This window comes from Schistocerca piceifrons, chromosome 3 (assembly GCF_021461385.2).
Source record: "Schistocerca piceifrons isolate TAMUIC-IGC-003096 chromosome 3, iqSchPice1.1, whole genome shotgun sequence".
NCBI lineage: Eukaryota > Metazoa > Arthropoda > Insecta > Orthoptera > Acrididae > Schistocerca > Schistocerca piceifrons.
The window spans coordinates 471708341-471721478 of NC_060140.1; the positions used below are offsets into that span (position 1 = coordinate 471708341).

At 42.2% G+C, this 13138-nt stretch overlaps 1 protein-coding gene across 6 annotated transcripts in view; it reads left to right on the forward strand.

The window, feature by feature from the left end:
* LOC124787697 overlaps positions 1-13138 on the forward strand; it is a 142325-nt gene that overhangs the window by 109811 nt on the left and 19376 nt on the right. For all 6 annotated transcript variants that reach the window (XM_047254527.1, XM_047254532.1, XM_047254529.1 and 3 more), the window contains 2 exons: positions 2941-3015; positions 3103-3154. In XM_047254527.1, the coding sequence (XP_047110483.1) occupies positions 2941-3015; positions 3103-3154 (127 nt within the window). The remainder of the gene's footprint in view (positions 1-2940; positions 3016-3102; positions 3155-13138) is intronic.

A 13138-nucleotide genomic window follows, 5' to 3' on the forward strand; every position in this document is an offset into this window, starting at 1 on the left:
GCTGCATATAACTTCTTAAAGCAACTCTGTTTTTGTCCAGTGACAACATTTATTCACAATTTCATATGTGGTTTTAAGGACTGGGAGGATTGAAATGAGACAAGCTATGGGCCTTAGTGATAAATAAAGCAAACAGTGCCAGCTCTCACTCACTACAAGCTCCATAATACACATCGGCATGACTCCCAATCTTAGACAGTGGTCTGATGATGCTGCGACATGACTGTTTTTCGAATTTGTGCTTAGCTTGTTTTTAAGTCTGAAACTGCTACCTGAATCTCTGTAGCCTCTTATGTTACCTCCAGCATTAGGAAACGAAATGTTGGGTCCAAAAAAATGCCTTGGACGATGGCCTAAAGCCCATAAAATAGAAGTTGCCAAGAACACAAATGCTGGCTGCGAAAGCCCACATTGTATGATCATTTAAGTGAGGCTAGAATTTAAATCAGTAAGTGCATTTCATTAGCAATTTTCATTTTTACACTGATAATCAAACTTACTTGCTTTGAAATCATCTATTCAAATCATCTGTTCATTCTTATTTTGTTGTTTAGCACAGTGTTAGATATTATTTCACTTTTTGTGAATTGTTCAGTGTTGTAATTAATTAATTAATTAATTTTAATATTCTTTTATTCTGAACATAAAAATATTGTTTTGCAGATAAATGCAGATTCTCATAAAGTGCTGTTTGATTTTGTATTTAATAAAAAAGTGCAGTGATGCAAGAATGAAAAGCTATTTCATGTGTGCATAGGTTAGGGAAAATTAGTTAAGATTATATTTCACTTCACCAAAGTATTTAAAATAAAATAGAGTTTTTTTAAAAGTTTATCTCTCACAGGAGACAGTCACAATGAATGGCGAAAGCCTAAAGAGGGTAGAGTGCTTCAGAACAACAGTGGCAAGTTATGGAAATCTGGATTCTGAGATAGAGCACAGATTGCAAGCTGGATGGAGAATTTGGGAATGGATGTTAGAATCCTCTGACAAGAATATAAATGACCAAGTCAGGGCAAAGATATTTTAAGCAGTTGTAAGGCAAGAATTATTCTATGGAGCAGACACATGGGCAACAGCTAAGAACCAGTGCAACAGGCTAGAGGTATGTAACATGAAGATGCCGAGGTGGATGTGTGAAGTCATCAGAATGGTCCAGTTGCCAGATGAGAAAATCTGAGGAATCGTAAAAGTTGAGGTATCCAATAAAGTGCAGGAGAGAATACTCCAGTGATATGGACATACAAGAAGAGGCCAGAGTCATGTTGCAGGGAGACTAGTGGAGATGGCAGTGGAAGGGATTACGAAAAGGAGGAGGCTTAAAAAGAGATGGTTGGACTGCATTCGAGAGGACCAGAGGGAAAAGGAACTGACAGAGGATGACTGCAGGACTAGGAAAGGTGGAGGAAACTTGATAGAAACATTGACCCTGCATAAGTCAGGAAAAATGACGAGACAAGAGGAGGATGATGAGGATGATGATGGTGATGATGGGAAGGTTGGTGAGGATGATGATATTATTTCATTTTTTGTCTCGAGTGGGAGGAGAGCAGTTGGGCAATGGAGAGGGTGGTGTATGTAGTGCGGGTGTGAGGGCTGCTGGCTATGAGAGATGATGTGAGGGCAACATTTTGTTCAGTTGGGAATGGGGTGGATGGGAGGTAGATGTACAGGAAGCAGAGGAGGCTCACTTTGTGTAATTGCTCGGAGGTCCCCATGGCTGTTCTTACAACTCTGGAAGATCTCCTTGGCTACTAATGAGACCAAGGTTAACTTTAGGTTTGATGGGTTACAGGAGGGTCTGTAAACCCCAGATTACATTGTTCTTACATAAATTTCATGAGGTTTTAAATCAGTAACAGGAATTTGTTGGTGTTTATAGAGAGAGATCTACACAAGGGGACATCGGCTGCTCACTCATGTTTCCTAGGTGTGTCCTCAGGCAATGGCTACCAGGGCAGTTTTCAATGTAATACAAAGAATTATTTATCATGAGAGAATTTGAACAGTTTAAACAACATCATGACAAGTTTTCCTTATCTTTGTAGATTCCCAAAGTGCCTTTCTTGCCACTAGACTGATATTTCCAGCAGAACATGGTATGTGGTATTCAGGGGTAGAAGAAGAAGAAGAAGAAGAAGAAGAAGAAGAAGTTGCTCTTATACGCCTAAGAGTGGGATGTTGTCCTCCAACACGGTTTGTCCTGAGACTTGAACAGTGACCAGTGTGTGAAATGTGTGGAACTTAGGTGTCAATACACCATACTTTGATTGTGTTCTATTTGCTGGCCTCTGAGCAGATCTGTTTGTTGTACGGGATAAGCCCACTACTGTCAGTGATAATGAGATGATTGTGGTATGGGTTTTAATGTTTTGTGTGTTATCTGACCACCTTCCTAAAATATTTGGTGGGAAATTTTTAGTGTGTGCAGAGTAGCTGAGTCATCCACTTTTATTAAGTGGTCGCACGATCAAAATAATGAGGTCTCTTTTCAAAAGGATTGTAATGCTATTTTATAATGGATTTTATTTAATGTTGGCCTGCATTGTTTTTATTTGTGTTTCATGTTAGTTTTTTGTTATTTCAATATTATATTTTACCATATTGTGATTTTGTGGTGTCCCTGTGTGGTTTTAGAGTTTGTTGTTGTTTTGTTTTTAAGTACACTCATTTCTCTTACATATAATGTTGTTGATGATTCTATAACAATCATCATCATCATTACACTTCAGTCACATTCAGCTACTGAAGAGTTAAAATTCCAAACATGGCAATACTTTTTCCCTGCTCGTATCCCTGATACAAAATCTAAATATTGCAGGGATTTCCTTTAGGAAAATTTTTCTCATGATTTTGCAAAGTATCTCTTCTTTGTTTTAGTAGTATTTTATAATAATTTTCAAATTATTTTTATTAACACTAAAACTTTTGTTTATACAGACCAGTTACATATTGGAGTACAAAGATTTTCTGAAAAGAGAAGTCACATGTGATGAACAATATGGAAAACATAAGGTTAGTGAATAAATTTTAAAAGGAAAATTTTAGGATATGGCTTTCATTGTCAGACATAAGAGTTCAAAGATTTTCTTTCTTTCTCAGGTCAGCACCAAGGATACAAATGCAAAGAAAGTAAACAAGAGAGACTGCAAAGGTAAATTTAAGTACCGCTGCATTATTAATAGATCTTTTTGGTACACATCTTTGATCAAAATTATGAAATGTTTCATAAAATAGTAGTGTAAATTGAGGATGGAGTGCCATCACTGCCTCCCTTTTCACTCTTCTTCGGTATGACATTATCAGGTTTCAGTCAACTCCCAGGGGGCTCCTGGTTCTTTTGTGAGTTCATGTGTGGCACACCCATGGTCCTGAGCTATTACAGCCCAGTCTTCCTTCCGGGGCAGCATTTCCTCCACTGTAGTGCTCCCTCTCCATTCTGGCTCTTTCCCTACTGCTCCCTCCTTCCCATTTCTTGGTGTTATTGTTTATGTTGACTTTGCTATCCACCTGGTTCCCTGTATTACTTGTAATTTTTGTTCATCTTGTGTGTTCTTTCATCTTTTCTGGCATTTTTGCCCCCCCCCCCCCCCCCCCTCCAGACTGTGACCTCCACTTCTAAATTTTCTGTCTTTAGTGTGAGTCATTTGGGGAAGAACCAAGCGTCTGTGGCGTGGATTCCTCCCCCTCCCCCCCCCCCCTCCCCCTCCTTCCTTACCTTCTTCCTTCCCTGCTGTAGCCCCCCCTCTGCCCTGCTAGGTCACCAGCATGTGTAGCGGGCCTGTTATGTACCCGCTTGGCAGAGCTCTTCTCTCCCCTGGTATGACAAGGAGTGGTTACTTGTCATCCTGGAGCATCAGAAGTCCCAGCAACAGCTGCCGCCGTGCCAGACGGTGTTAAGTGCATATACAAACCATAATCAAAACTGTAAATATTGCCCACATGAAGCATTTCTAATTTCCAAATGCAATTTAAAAATACTGTGGGACATAGATACTTCTGATTTGCAGCATCATGTAAAGTAACTTACAGATTTTTGTACAAAAAAATTGAAGCAGTTCTATGCAGACACTTTTTGTAATTCATAAAATGTTGAGCTTAAACTCTGTCGCAACCCATGCACACACGAACATCTCTTTGGTGATGCAACCTCTTGCATCCACAGTTTTTCTGTGGTGATTGCCAAAGTCAGATAAAGACAAGGCATAGACAATGTGTTTTACATAAAGCCTTAGGAAGAAATCCAGATAGTTATGTCCAGTGATCTCCATGACCACCTGGCTGCCGCATCACATTGTATCTGTCACTGTAGAGATGTTCTGTCCAGGAAGACGAGTGTATAAACTCCATTGTGATGGAGCACCGTCCTGCAGGAAGATCACATTTTGGTGAAGGGAAAGAAGCTGAGGGACAAAAATTGCTCAAGCAAGGCCAGATCAATGGTTCCTGTTACTATATGCACAATGCAGAAAAATATTCTAACTGTGCTGTCTTTCATGAGCACAAACCACATGTGAATGTTGTTTTATTCAACCTTCCCACGTGTGCGTGAAAGGTTGCTTAGTCAGGAAAAACAACATTTCTATGTAGCATCTTGTCAACTGTTGAGTAAGAGATGCTCAGTGAACTGACTTTGATGGGCTTATTTGAAAGGTCTGATCTCCTGTATCATTTTGTCAGGTGTGCTTTTTCTGACAGAACTTGTCTGTCTGTTTACATCCTAGGAGCTACAAACTTGTCATACCAAGCTGTAATTGTCATAATGTCTGGTGGCTCCCTTGGAAATTCATGTCAAAAATTTCTTTGGGCAGTAAAGGGGCCTAGAATAGACCCGCAGCTCTTCCTCGCCTATCATAAGAGGCGACTAAAAGCAGTCTTTTTTTTTTATTGGGTCAAGTTTTTTATCTTGATTTTGTGACTGTTCTTCAATCTTCTGGAGGTTTTCACTCTGTTCACTTTTTTAACACTTTTTGCTTTGCCTTCTTTTGGCTTTTTAAATTCTGATCTCCTTTTTGGGTTTGACCCCCACTTTCCAAATTTTGCCAAAGTGTGGGCCATTTGAGGAAGGATGCCTTACTGTGGTGCATTAACTCCCCACTGTGCACTGTTATCTTTTGCAGCTACCAGTCAGGTGGACCTACATCTGCACCCGAAATCCAGTGTGGTGGCCAGTCTGTTGTGAGGGAGGGGGAGGGGGGGTTGTCATGCACCCCTTCGGTGGCAGCCCCCTGACAACATAGAGATTGCACTGCCAATGCCTGAGCTGTAACCTCCCCATGTCAGCCAAGGAGTAGGTGCGTGTCCACTTCGCAGTACCCGTACTCCAGGCAACGGCTACTGTGCCAGGTGGTTGTTGCCTTGGCAGGGTGGCACCAACGGGGAGAGCTTCCAATTGGAATGAGTAGCATAGGGGTGGATAATCCACAGTGAAATCGATAAACTTAATGGTTGCCTGCAAACATGGCCCTCTCATCAGTCAGGAACAGTGATTTTAATGCAGAAGTTTACGTCCTATTGCATTTCTGTCATTGACCATGCCTCAAGACTAGTCAGATGAGGAGAAATGGAAATGGACAGTTTGCTGATTTCTTGGTTTGTTCCTGGACTATTGGCAGTTCTTTTGCTACAACAAAGCCATTGTTTTCCATTGAAAATATTGAAGATCAGTTTGGGGAGGTTGCGGTGATAGAGATGACGAGAAATGAATCTTAGCTGATCAAACCATCGTACACCAACCAATCTTGGCCACTTCAGGCCTGTGTCAAGTTACGAGTTAGACCAGTCACCATTTCTCCTTGTCAGGCTTTCTTGGTCTGATGAGATGTTTTAAGTACCAAAGGTTCAGACACGTGTCCTCTCACTGTACTAATGAGGCTATCTATAGGACATGTGGATGGCTGTCCCGTGGGGCAGCCCTTGTGACCAACCCCATCAGTGTGTCAACTGTCCAGAACCACATCCTCCTCATTCACCACATTGTCCATTGTTCATGAGGGAGAAGAAAATTCAAGAGTACAAAATGCTTGACCGCCTGCCTTACCAAGATGCAGGAAAAAAGTTTGAAAGACTTCATTTGACAAATATGGTCTGCAACTGTCTTGTCACAGTCCACACTTCAAGCAACGACAAGGTCTCTCACACCACCACCTAGTCCTGGTTGTATTCCGGGGCCTGCCCTACAGTTGGAGGGGGGAACACAACTCCTTCATCCTCTACACTGGTAGCACTGGTGGTTCCTACACCAACAGTGCGGCTAGAGATGCCTAGTCATCCTCTTGTGTCAGGGATGCGGACACCTGTCAACGTACCCCCTCTCAGGGCAAGGACCAGTAACCACAAGCTGCAAGCTGTAGAAAAGTATGGTCCTCTTTGGTTCCGGAAGATAAAATGGGGAAATCTTCACCAAAATCGAAGTCTCAGAAGGGAAAAAAGCATAAGCAGGAAGGTAACTACTTTCCGAGGCTTCAGATGTTCCACTCCCCAGCCCCTGCAGTGGGTGAGCCTATGCATACAGATAACAGATCACACAATCAGATGGCCACAACATGGCAGTGAAGTAATCACACCTATTTTTCCCATTCGCCACTTTCTCAGACCTGACTCCAATGTTCCTTCAATGGAACTGTAATGACTGCTATCACCATTTGACTGAAATCTGTCATTTCACATTAATGTTGAGAGAGCATCCAGTGGGGTCTGTACCCTCATATGCTCAGACATTTTCAGTGAGCAGGTGCCCCTTACCACCACACTAGAGGCCATGGCCATTAGTGTCTACCTGTCAGTTCGGATGACAATATGTAATGTTTATCTACCATCAAATGAACCTTTCCATTATTATGAGCTGTTGGAGTTAGTGGCACAGCTCCCTGCCCCCCTTCCTTTCATTGGGGGCCTCCATTGCCAATAATTCTCGGTGGGGTGGCGACACTATATCTCACAGTGTCTGAGTACTAGAACACCTTTCCAGAAGTAGACATCTGCCTACTCAACACTGGAACTGCAACACATTTCAGTGTGGCTCACGGAAAGTTTTCAGCTATTGATCTCTCAATTTGGAGCCCGAGTATCTTACCGCTGATACAGTGGCACATCCATGGCGATCTTTGTGACAGCCACCATTTTCCTATCATTCTCCCCCTCTCCACTCTCTGACTTCTAGAACATGCTCCATGTTGGTAGATTCAGAAAGCTGGTTGGGTGGTTTTCTGCTCTACAGTCACTTTTGCAACCAGTCATGTGATGGGTATCGACAAATTGGCACAGGATATTATTGATACTATTACTCATGCTGCAGCAGCAATGATACCCTCCTCCTCTGGCTCATCCTGATGACCACCAATTTCATGGTGGTCTAAAGACATAGCCACAGCTATTAGGGAACGCTGCAGGGTACTTCAACGGCACAAGGGCCACACCTCTTTGGATAATTTAGTAACATTCAAGAAACACTAGGCAAAAGCATGGTTTTTAATAAAGAAAGTAAAGCAGGAGTGTTGGAAGTAATATGTCTCAACTATGCAATCCCACACCCCCATCGTCCCAAGTAGTTACTAAACTCCAGCACATTTGTGACCATCCACCACCCAAGGTGGTTCCTGGCATCCTTGTTGGTGGTAACATCTGCACTGATTCTGTGGTACTTGCCAAATGTTTTGCAGCACACTTCACTGAAGTTTCCGCTTGAAGTAATTACCATCCTCATTTCCTGACCCTGAAACACCCTACTGAGTGCCGCCCACTGTTTTTCCACGCACACTGCTCTCTATCATATAATGTCCCCTTTAGTGAATGGGAGCTTCGCAGCACTTTGGCAGAGGGTCGAGATACGGCCCCTGGACCCGACAAAATCCACAACCAAGTGCTCAAGCATCTTTGTGGCGACAGCATGAAACATATCCTCAGGCTCATTTATTGCATTTGGCGGGAAGGTATTATTATTCCTGTCCTGAAACTGGGAAAGAACTCGCATATTTTAACCAACTACCAGCCAATCTACATCTACATCTACATCTACATTGATACTCCGCAAGCCACCCAACGGTGTGTGGCGGAGGGCACTTTACGTGCCACTGTCATTACCTCCCTTTCCTGTTCCAGTCGCGTATGGTTCGCGGGAAGAACGACTGTCTGAAAGCCTCCGTGCGCGCTCTAATCTTTCTAATTTTACATTCGTGATCTCCTCGGGAGGTATAAGTAGGGGGAAGCAATATATTCGATACCTCATCCAGAAACGCACCCTTTCGAAACCTGGCGAGCAAGCTACACCGCGATGCAGAGCGCCTCTCTTGCAGAGTCTGCCACTTGAGTTTATTAAACATCTCCGCAACGCTATCACGGTTACCAAATAACCCTGTGACGAAACGCGCCGCTCTTCTTTGGATCTTCTCTATCTCCTCCGTCAGACCGATCTGTTACGGATCCCACACTGATGAGCAATACTCAAGTATAGGTCGAACGAGTGTTTTGTAAGCCACCTCCTTTGTTGATGGACTACATTTTCTAAGCACTCTCCCAATGAATCTCAACCTGGTACCCGCCTTACCAACAATTAATTTTATATGATCATTCCACTTCAAATCGTTCCGCACGCATACTCCCAGATATTTTACAGAAGTAACTGCTACCAGTGTTTGTTCCGCTATCATATAATCATACAATAAAGGATCCTTCTTTCTATGTATTCGCAATACATTACATTTGTCTATGTTAAGGGTCAGTTGCCACTCCCTGCACCAAGTGCCTATCCGCTGCAGATCTTCCTGCATTTCGCTACAATTTTCTAATGCTGCAACTTCTCTGTATACTACAGCATCATCCGCGAAAAGCCGCATGGAACTTCCGACACTATCTACTAGGTCATTTATATATATTGTGAAAAGCAATGGTCCCATAACACTCCCCCGTGGCACGCCAGAGGTTACTTTATCGTCTGTAGACGTCTCTCCATTGATAACAACATGCTGTGTTCTGTTTGCTAAAAACTCTTCAATCCGTAGGCTCTTACTTTGTTTATCAGGCGACAGTGCGGAACTGTATCGAACGCCTTCCGGAAGTCAAGAAAAATAGCATCTACCTGGGAGCCTGTATCTAATATTTTCTGGGTCTCATGAACAAATAAGGCGAGTTGGGTCTCACACGATCGCTGTTTCCGGAATCCATGTTGATTCCTACATAGTAGATTCTGGGTTTCCAGAAATGACATGATACGCGAGCAAAAAACCTGTTCTAAAATTCTACAAGAGATCGACGTAAGAGATATAGGTCTATAGTTTTGCGCATCTGCTCGACGACCCTTCTTGAAGACTGGGACTATCTGTGCTCTTTTCCAATCATTTGGAACCCTCCGTTCCTCTAGAGACTTGTGGTACACGGCTGTTAGAAGGGGGGCAAGTTCTTTCGCGTACTCTGTGTAGAATCGAATTGGTATCCCGTCAGGTCCAGTGGACTTTCCTCTATTGAGTGATTCCAGTTGCTTTTCTATTCCTTGGACACTTATTTCGGTGTCAGCCATTTTTTCGTTTGTGCGAGGATTTAGAGAAGGAACTGCAGTGCGGTCTTCCTCTGTGAAACAGCTTTGGAAAAAGGTGTTTAGTATTTCAGCTTTACGCGTGTCATCCTCTGTTTCAATGCCATCATCATCCCGTAGTGTCTGGATATGCTGTTTCGAGCCACTTACTGATTTAACGTAAGACCAGAACTTCCGAGGATTTTCTGTCAAGTCGGTACATAGAATTTTACTTTCGAATTCAATGAACGCTTCACGCATAGCCCTCCTTACGCTAACTTTGACATCGTTTAGCTTCTGTTTGTCTGAGAGGTTTTGGCTGCGTTTAAACTTGGAGTGGAGCTCTCTTTGCTTTCGCAGTAGTTTCCTAACTTTGTTGTTGTACCACGGTGGGTTTTTCCCGTCCCTCACAGTTTTACTCGGCACGTACCTGTCTAAAACGCATTTTACGATTGCCTTGAACTTTTTCCATAAACACTCAACATTGTCAGTGTCGGAACAGAAATTTTCGTTTTGATCTGTTAGGTAGTCTGAAATCTGCCTTCTATTACTCTTGCTAAACAGATAAACCTTCCTCCCTTTTTTTATATTCCTATTAACTTCCATATTCAGGGATGCTGCAACGGCCTTATGATCACTGATTCCCTGTTCTGTACATACAGAGACGAAAAGTTCGGGTCTGTTTGTTATCAGTAGGTCCAAGATGTTATCTCCACGAGTCGGTTCTCTGTTTAATTGCTCGAGGTAATTTTCGGATAGTGCACTCAGTATAATGTCACTCGATGCTCTGTCCCTACCACTCGTCCTAAACATCTGAGTGTCCCAGTCTATATCTGGTAAATTGAAATCTCCACCTAAGACTATAACATGCTGAGAAAATTTATGTGAAATGTATTCCAAATTTTCTCTCAGTTGTTCTGCCACTAATGCTGCTGAGTCGGGAGGTCGGTAAAAGGAGCCAATTATTAACCTAGTTCGGTTGTTTAATGTAACCTGCACCCATAATAATTCACAGGAACTATCCACTTCTACTTCACTACAGGATAAACTACTACTAACAGCGACGAACACTCCACCACCGGTTGCATGCAATCTATCCTTTCTAAACACCGTCTGTACCTTTGTAAAAATTTCGGCAGAATTTATCTCTGGTTTAAGCCAGCTTTCTGTACCTATAACGATTTCAGCTTCGGTGCTTTCTATCAGCACTTGAAGTTCCGGTACTTTACCAACGCAGCTTCGACAGTTGACAATTACAATACTGATTGCTGCTTGGTCCCCGCATGTCCTGACTTTGCCCCGCACCCGTTGAGGCTGTTGCCCCTTCTGTACTTGCCCAAGGCCATCTAACCTAAAAAACCGCCCAGCCCACGCCACACAACCCCTGCTACCCGTGTAGCCGCTTGTTGCGTGTGAATCTCTCTGATGAATGGGCTGTGTAAGCTATTCAAACAAATGATCAACTGCTGCATGAGTGAGGTTTCCAGGGCATATATCCCCAATGGGAGTGCAGGTTACTTTCTTCCCCCCTCGCCTTGTTTTGCCTTTAGACCCTCTTGTGCAAGATTTTGCTAGGGTTATCTCTGTTTTCTATTACTCATCATGTTACAACTACAGCCATGGCCTTTTGACCCCATACCATTAGTTACAAATACTGGGAAATGGATGTCCTCCAGTGGCGGATACATATGGGGGGCGCATGAAGCGTCAACAGATGCAAAATTATTTTTGGCGACATGAGACAACTGCAAACTTGAGGTCATAAATCAATTGTCAAGACAGAGAATGTAAAGCATTAGGGAAAACAGAGACCATATTGTACCTGTAATCATATTTCATGAAAAGCAAAATATTCCTCTGTGGGGGCATGGAGATGATGGGAATCTATTAGAAAATGAAAATGATCGTGAAAGTATAGCGAGTAACGAGGAAAACTTTAGAGCTCTTCTAAGATCTAGAATTGATGCTGGAGACTTGCAACTAAAACATCACCTTGAGACCACTAAAGTGAATGCCACTTCAGAAGTAAAATAACATCTAACAAACTTATCTCATGCTGTGGAACAGTGATGTTATCGAGAATTCTGGAGAAAATCAGAGATTCTTGTTATTACAGCATAATCTTCAATGAGACTATGGACATGGTGCACTTCGCGCAACTGAGTTTAGCTGCAAGATATGTTGATGGTGATGGCAAATTGTACAAAAGGTTTTTGGCTTTCATTGACATTAATAAAGACAATGATTGTAGTGGAAACATTGACGATGAACCTCGAGAGTCAAGATGAAGAGTGTAGCGTTACTGTTGAAGTATTAGGTACTAAAATTTTCTCTGTCACTGGAGAGCTGGGTGGGTATTGGCTGTGATGGTTGCGCAATTAATATGTCATAATCGAAAGGAGCTGTGGCTACAATAAAAAAGAAAGCTATCAACGCGCAAGTAGCACCGTGTCAAAGTTATCAGCTCAACCTCACTGTCTCTCACAGTTGCGAAGTTAAGTGTGAGAAACTCACTTGGTACTATTGAAGTAGTAGTATTGTTCTTTACAGCATCGAGCAAGCAGTTCGCAACAGTGAAGAGTCACCTAAAACACTTGCTGCAGTCACATCGTCAAGCGAGATGGGTTGAGTGTCATGATGCTGTTGTTCAATTTGCAGCTGATCTCAGAACAGTTTGCAAAGTTCTTAAAGAAATACAGTGTTGTATGGATAGAACAACAGCTGCCAAAGCCAATATTCTCCTTCGAGCTCTCTCTAATTGTGGGTTTATCGTCACTCTGTTCACACTGACTGACATTATGAGCATAACATAACCAATCAGAAAAATCTTACAACACCCTAGCTTGGACATCACGATGGCAAAATCAAAATTAGATTTGATGCTCAAGGTGTACAATGGCATGAGAGCTAATGCTGATAGCCACTTTGCTCGTATTGTTGAAGAAGATGTGGAGACGAGTGTTCCTTGTCTTACAGGCAGACAAAGGCACAGGGAAAACTGCGATCGTAACGATGCTGCTATGACATATTGGAAAAGAATTGTATTTATCCCAACACTGGACCATGTTACGACTGACATGAGAGAATGTTTTGCTGAAGAAAATATTTATCATTTAAAATTCAATATACTTTTGCCCTCGCAACTACTGAAACATGGCGGTAATGATCTGGCACATAAATTGAATCAATGCTTAACTGAACTACCATTCTTTGAAGAATCACTCTTTGTGATTAAAAAGAGATTGATGGGAGAGATTCATCAATACAAGCAAATGACTATACATGCCCTTAATGATCATGATTCTGTTATGCAAGCGTTGTCTGTTTGTCCTAGAGCTGACTATCCTACTTCGCACATGCTTTACAAAATATTTGCTTGTCTACCTGCATATTTTGCTACAGTAGAAAGATGATTTTCAACATTGCAACGTACAAAGATATGGCTGAGGTTGACAGTGGAGGAGGATCAACTTAATGGCTTACATAGAATTCATCATTTAAGAAGAGAGCCACAGTTGTAACTTTTTTATATCATAAGATGGCATTGTCTTGTATATGTGTATAATCAGTTTAAATAAAACTTTCTTAAACTTTGCATGTGACTTGATTATTTTTTTATTATGGTAAAAG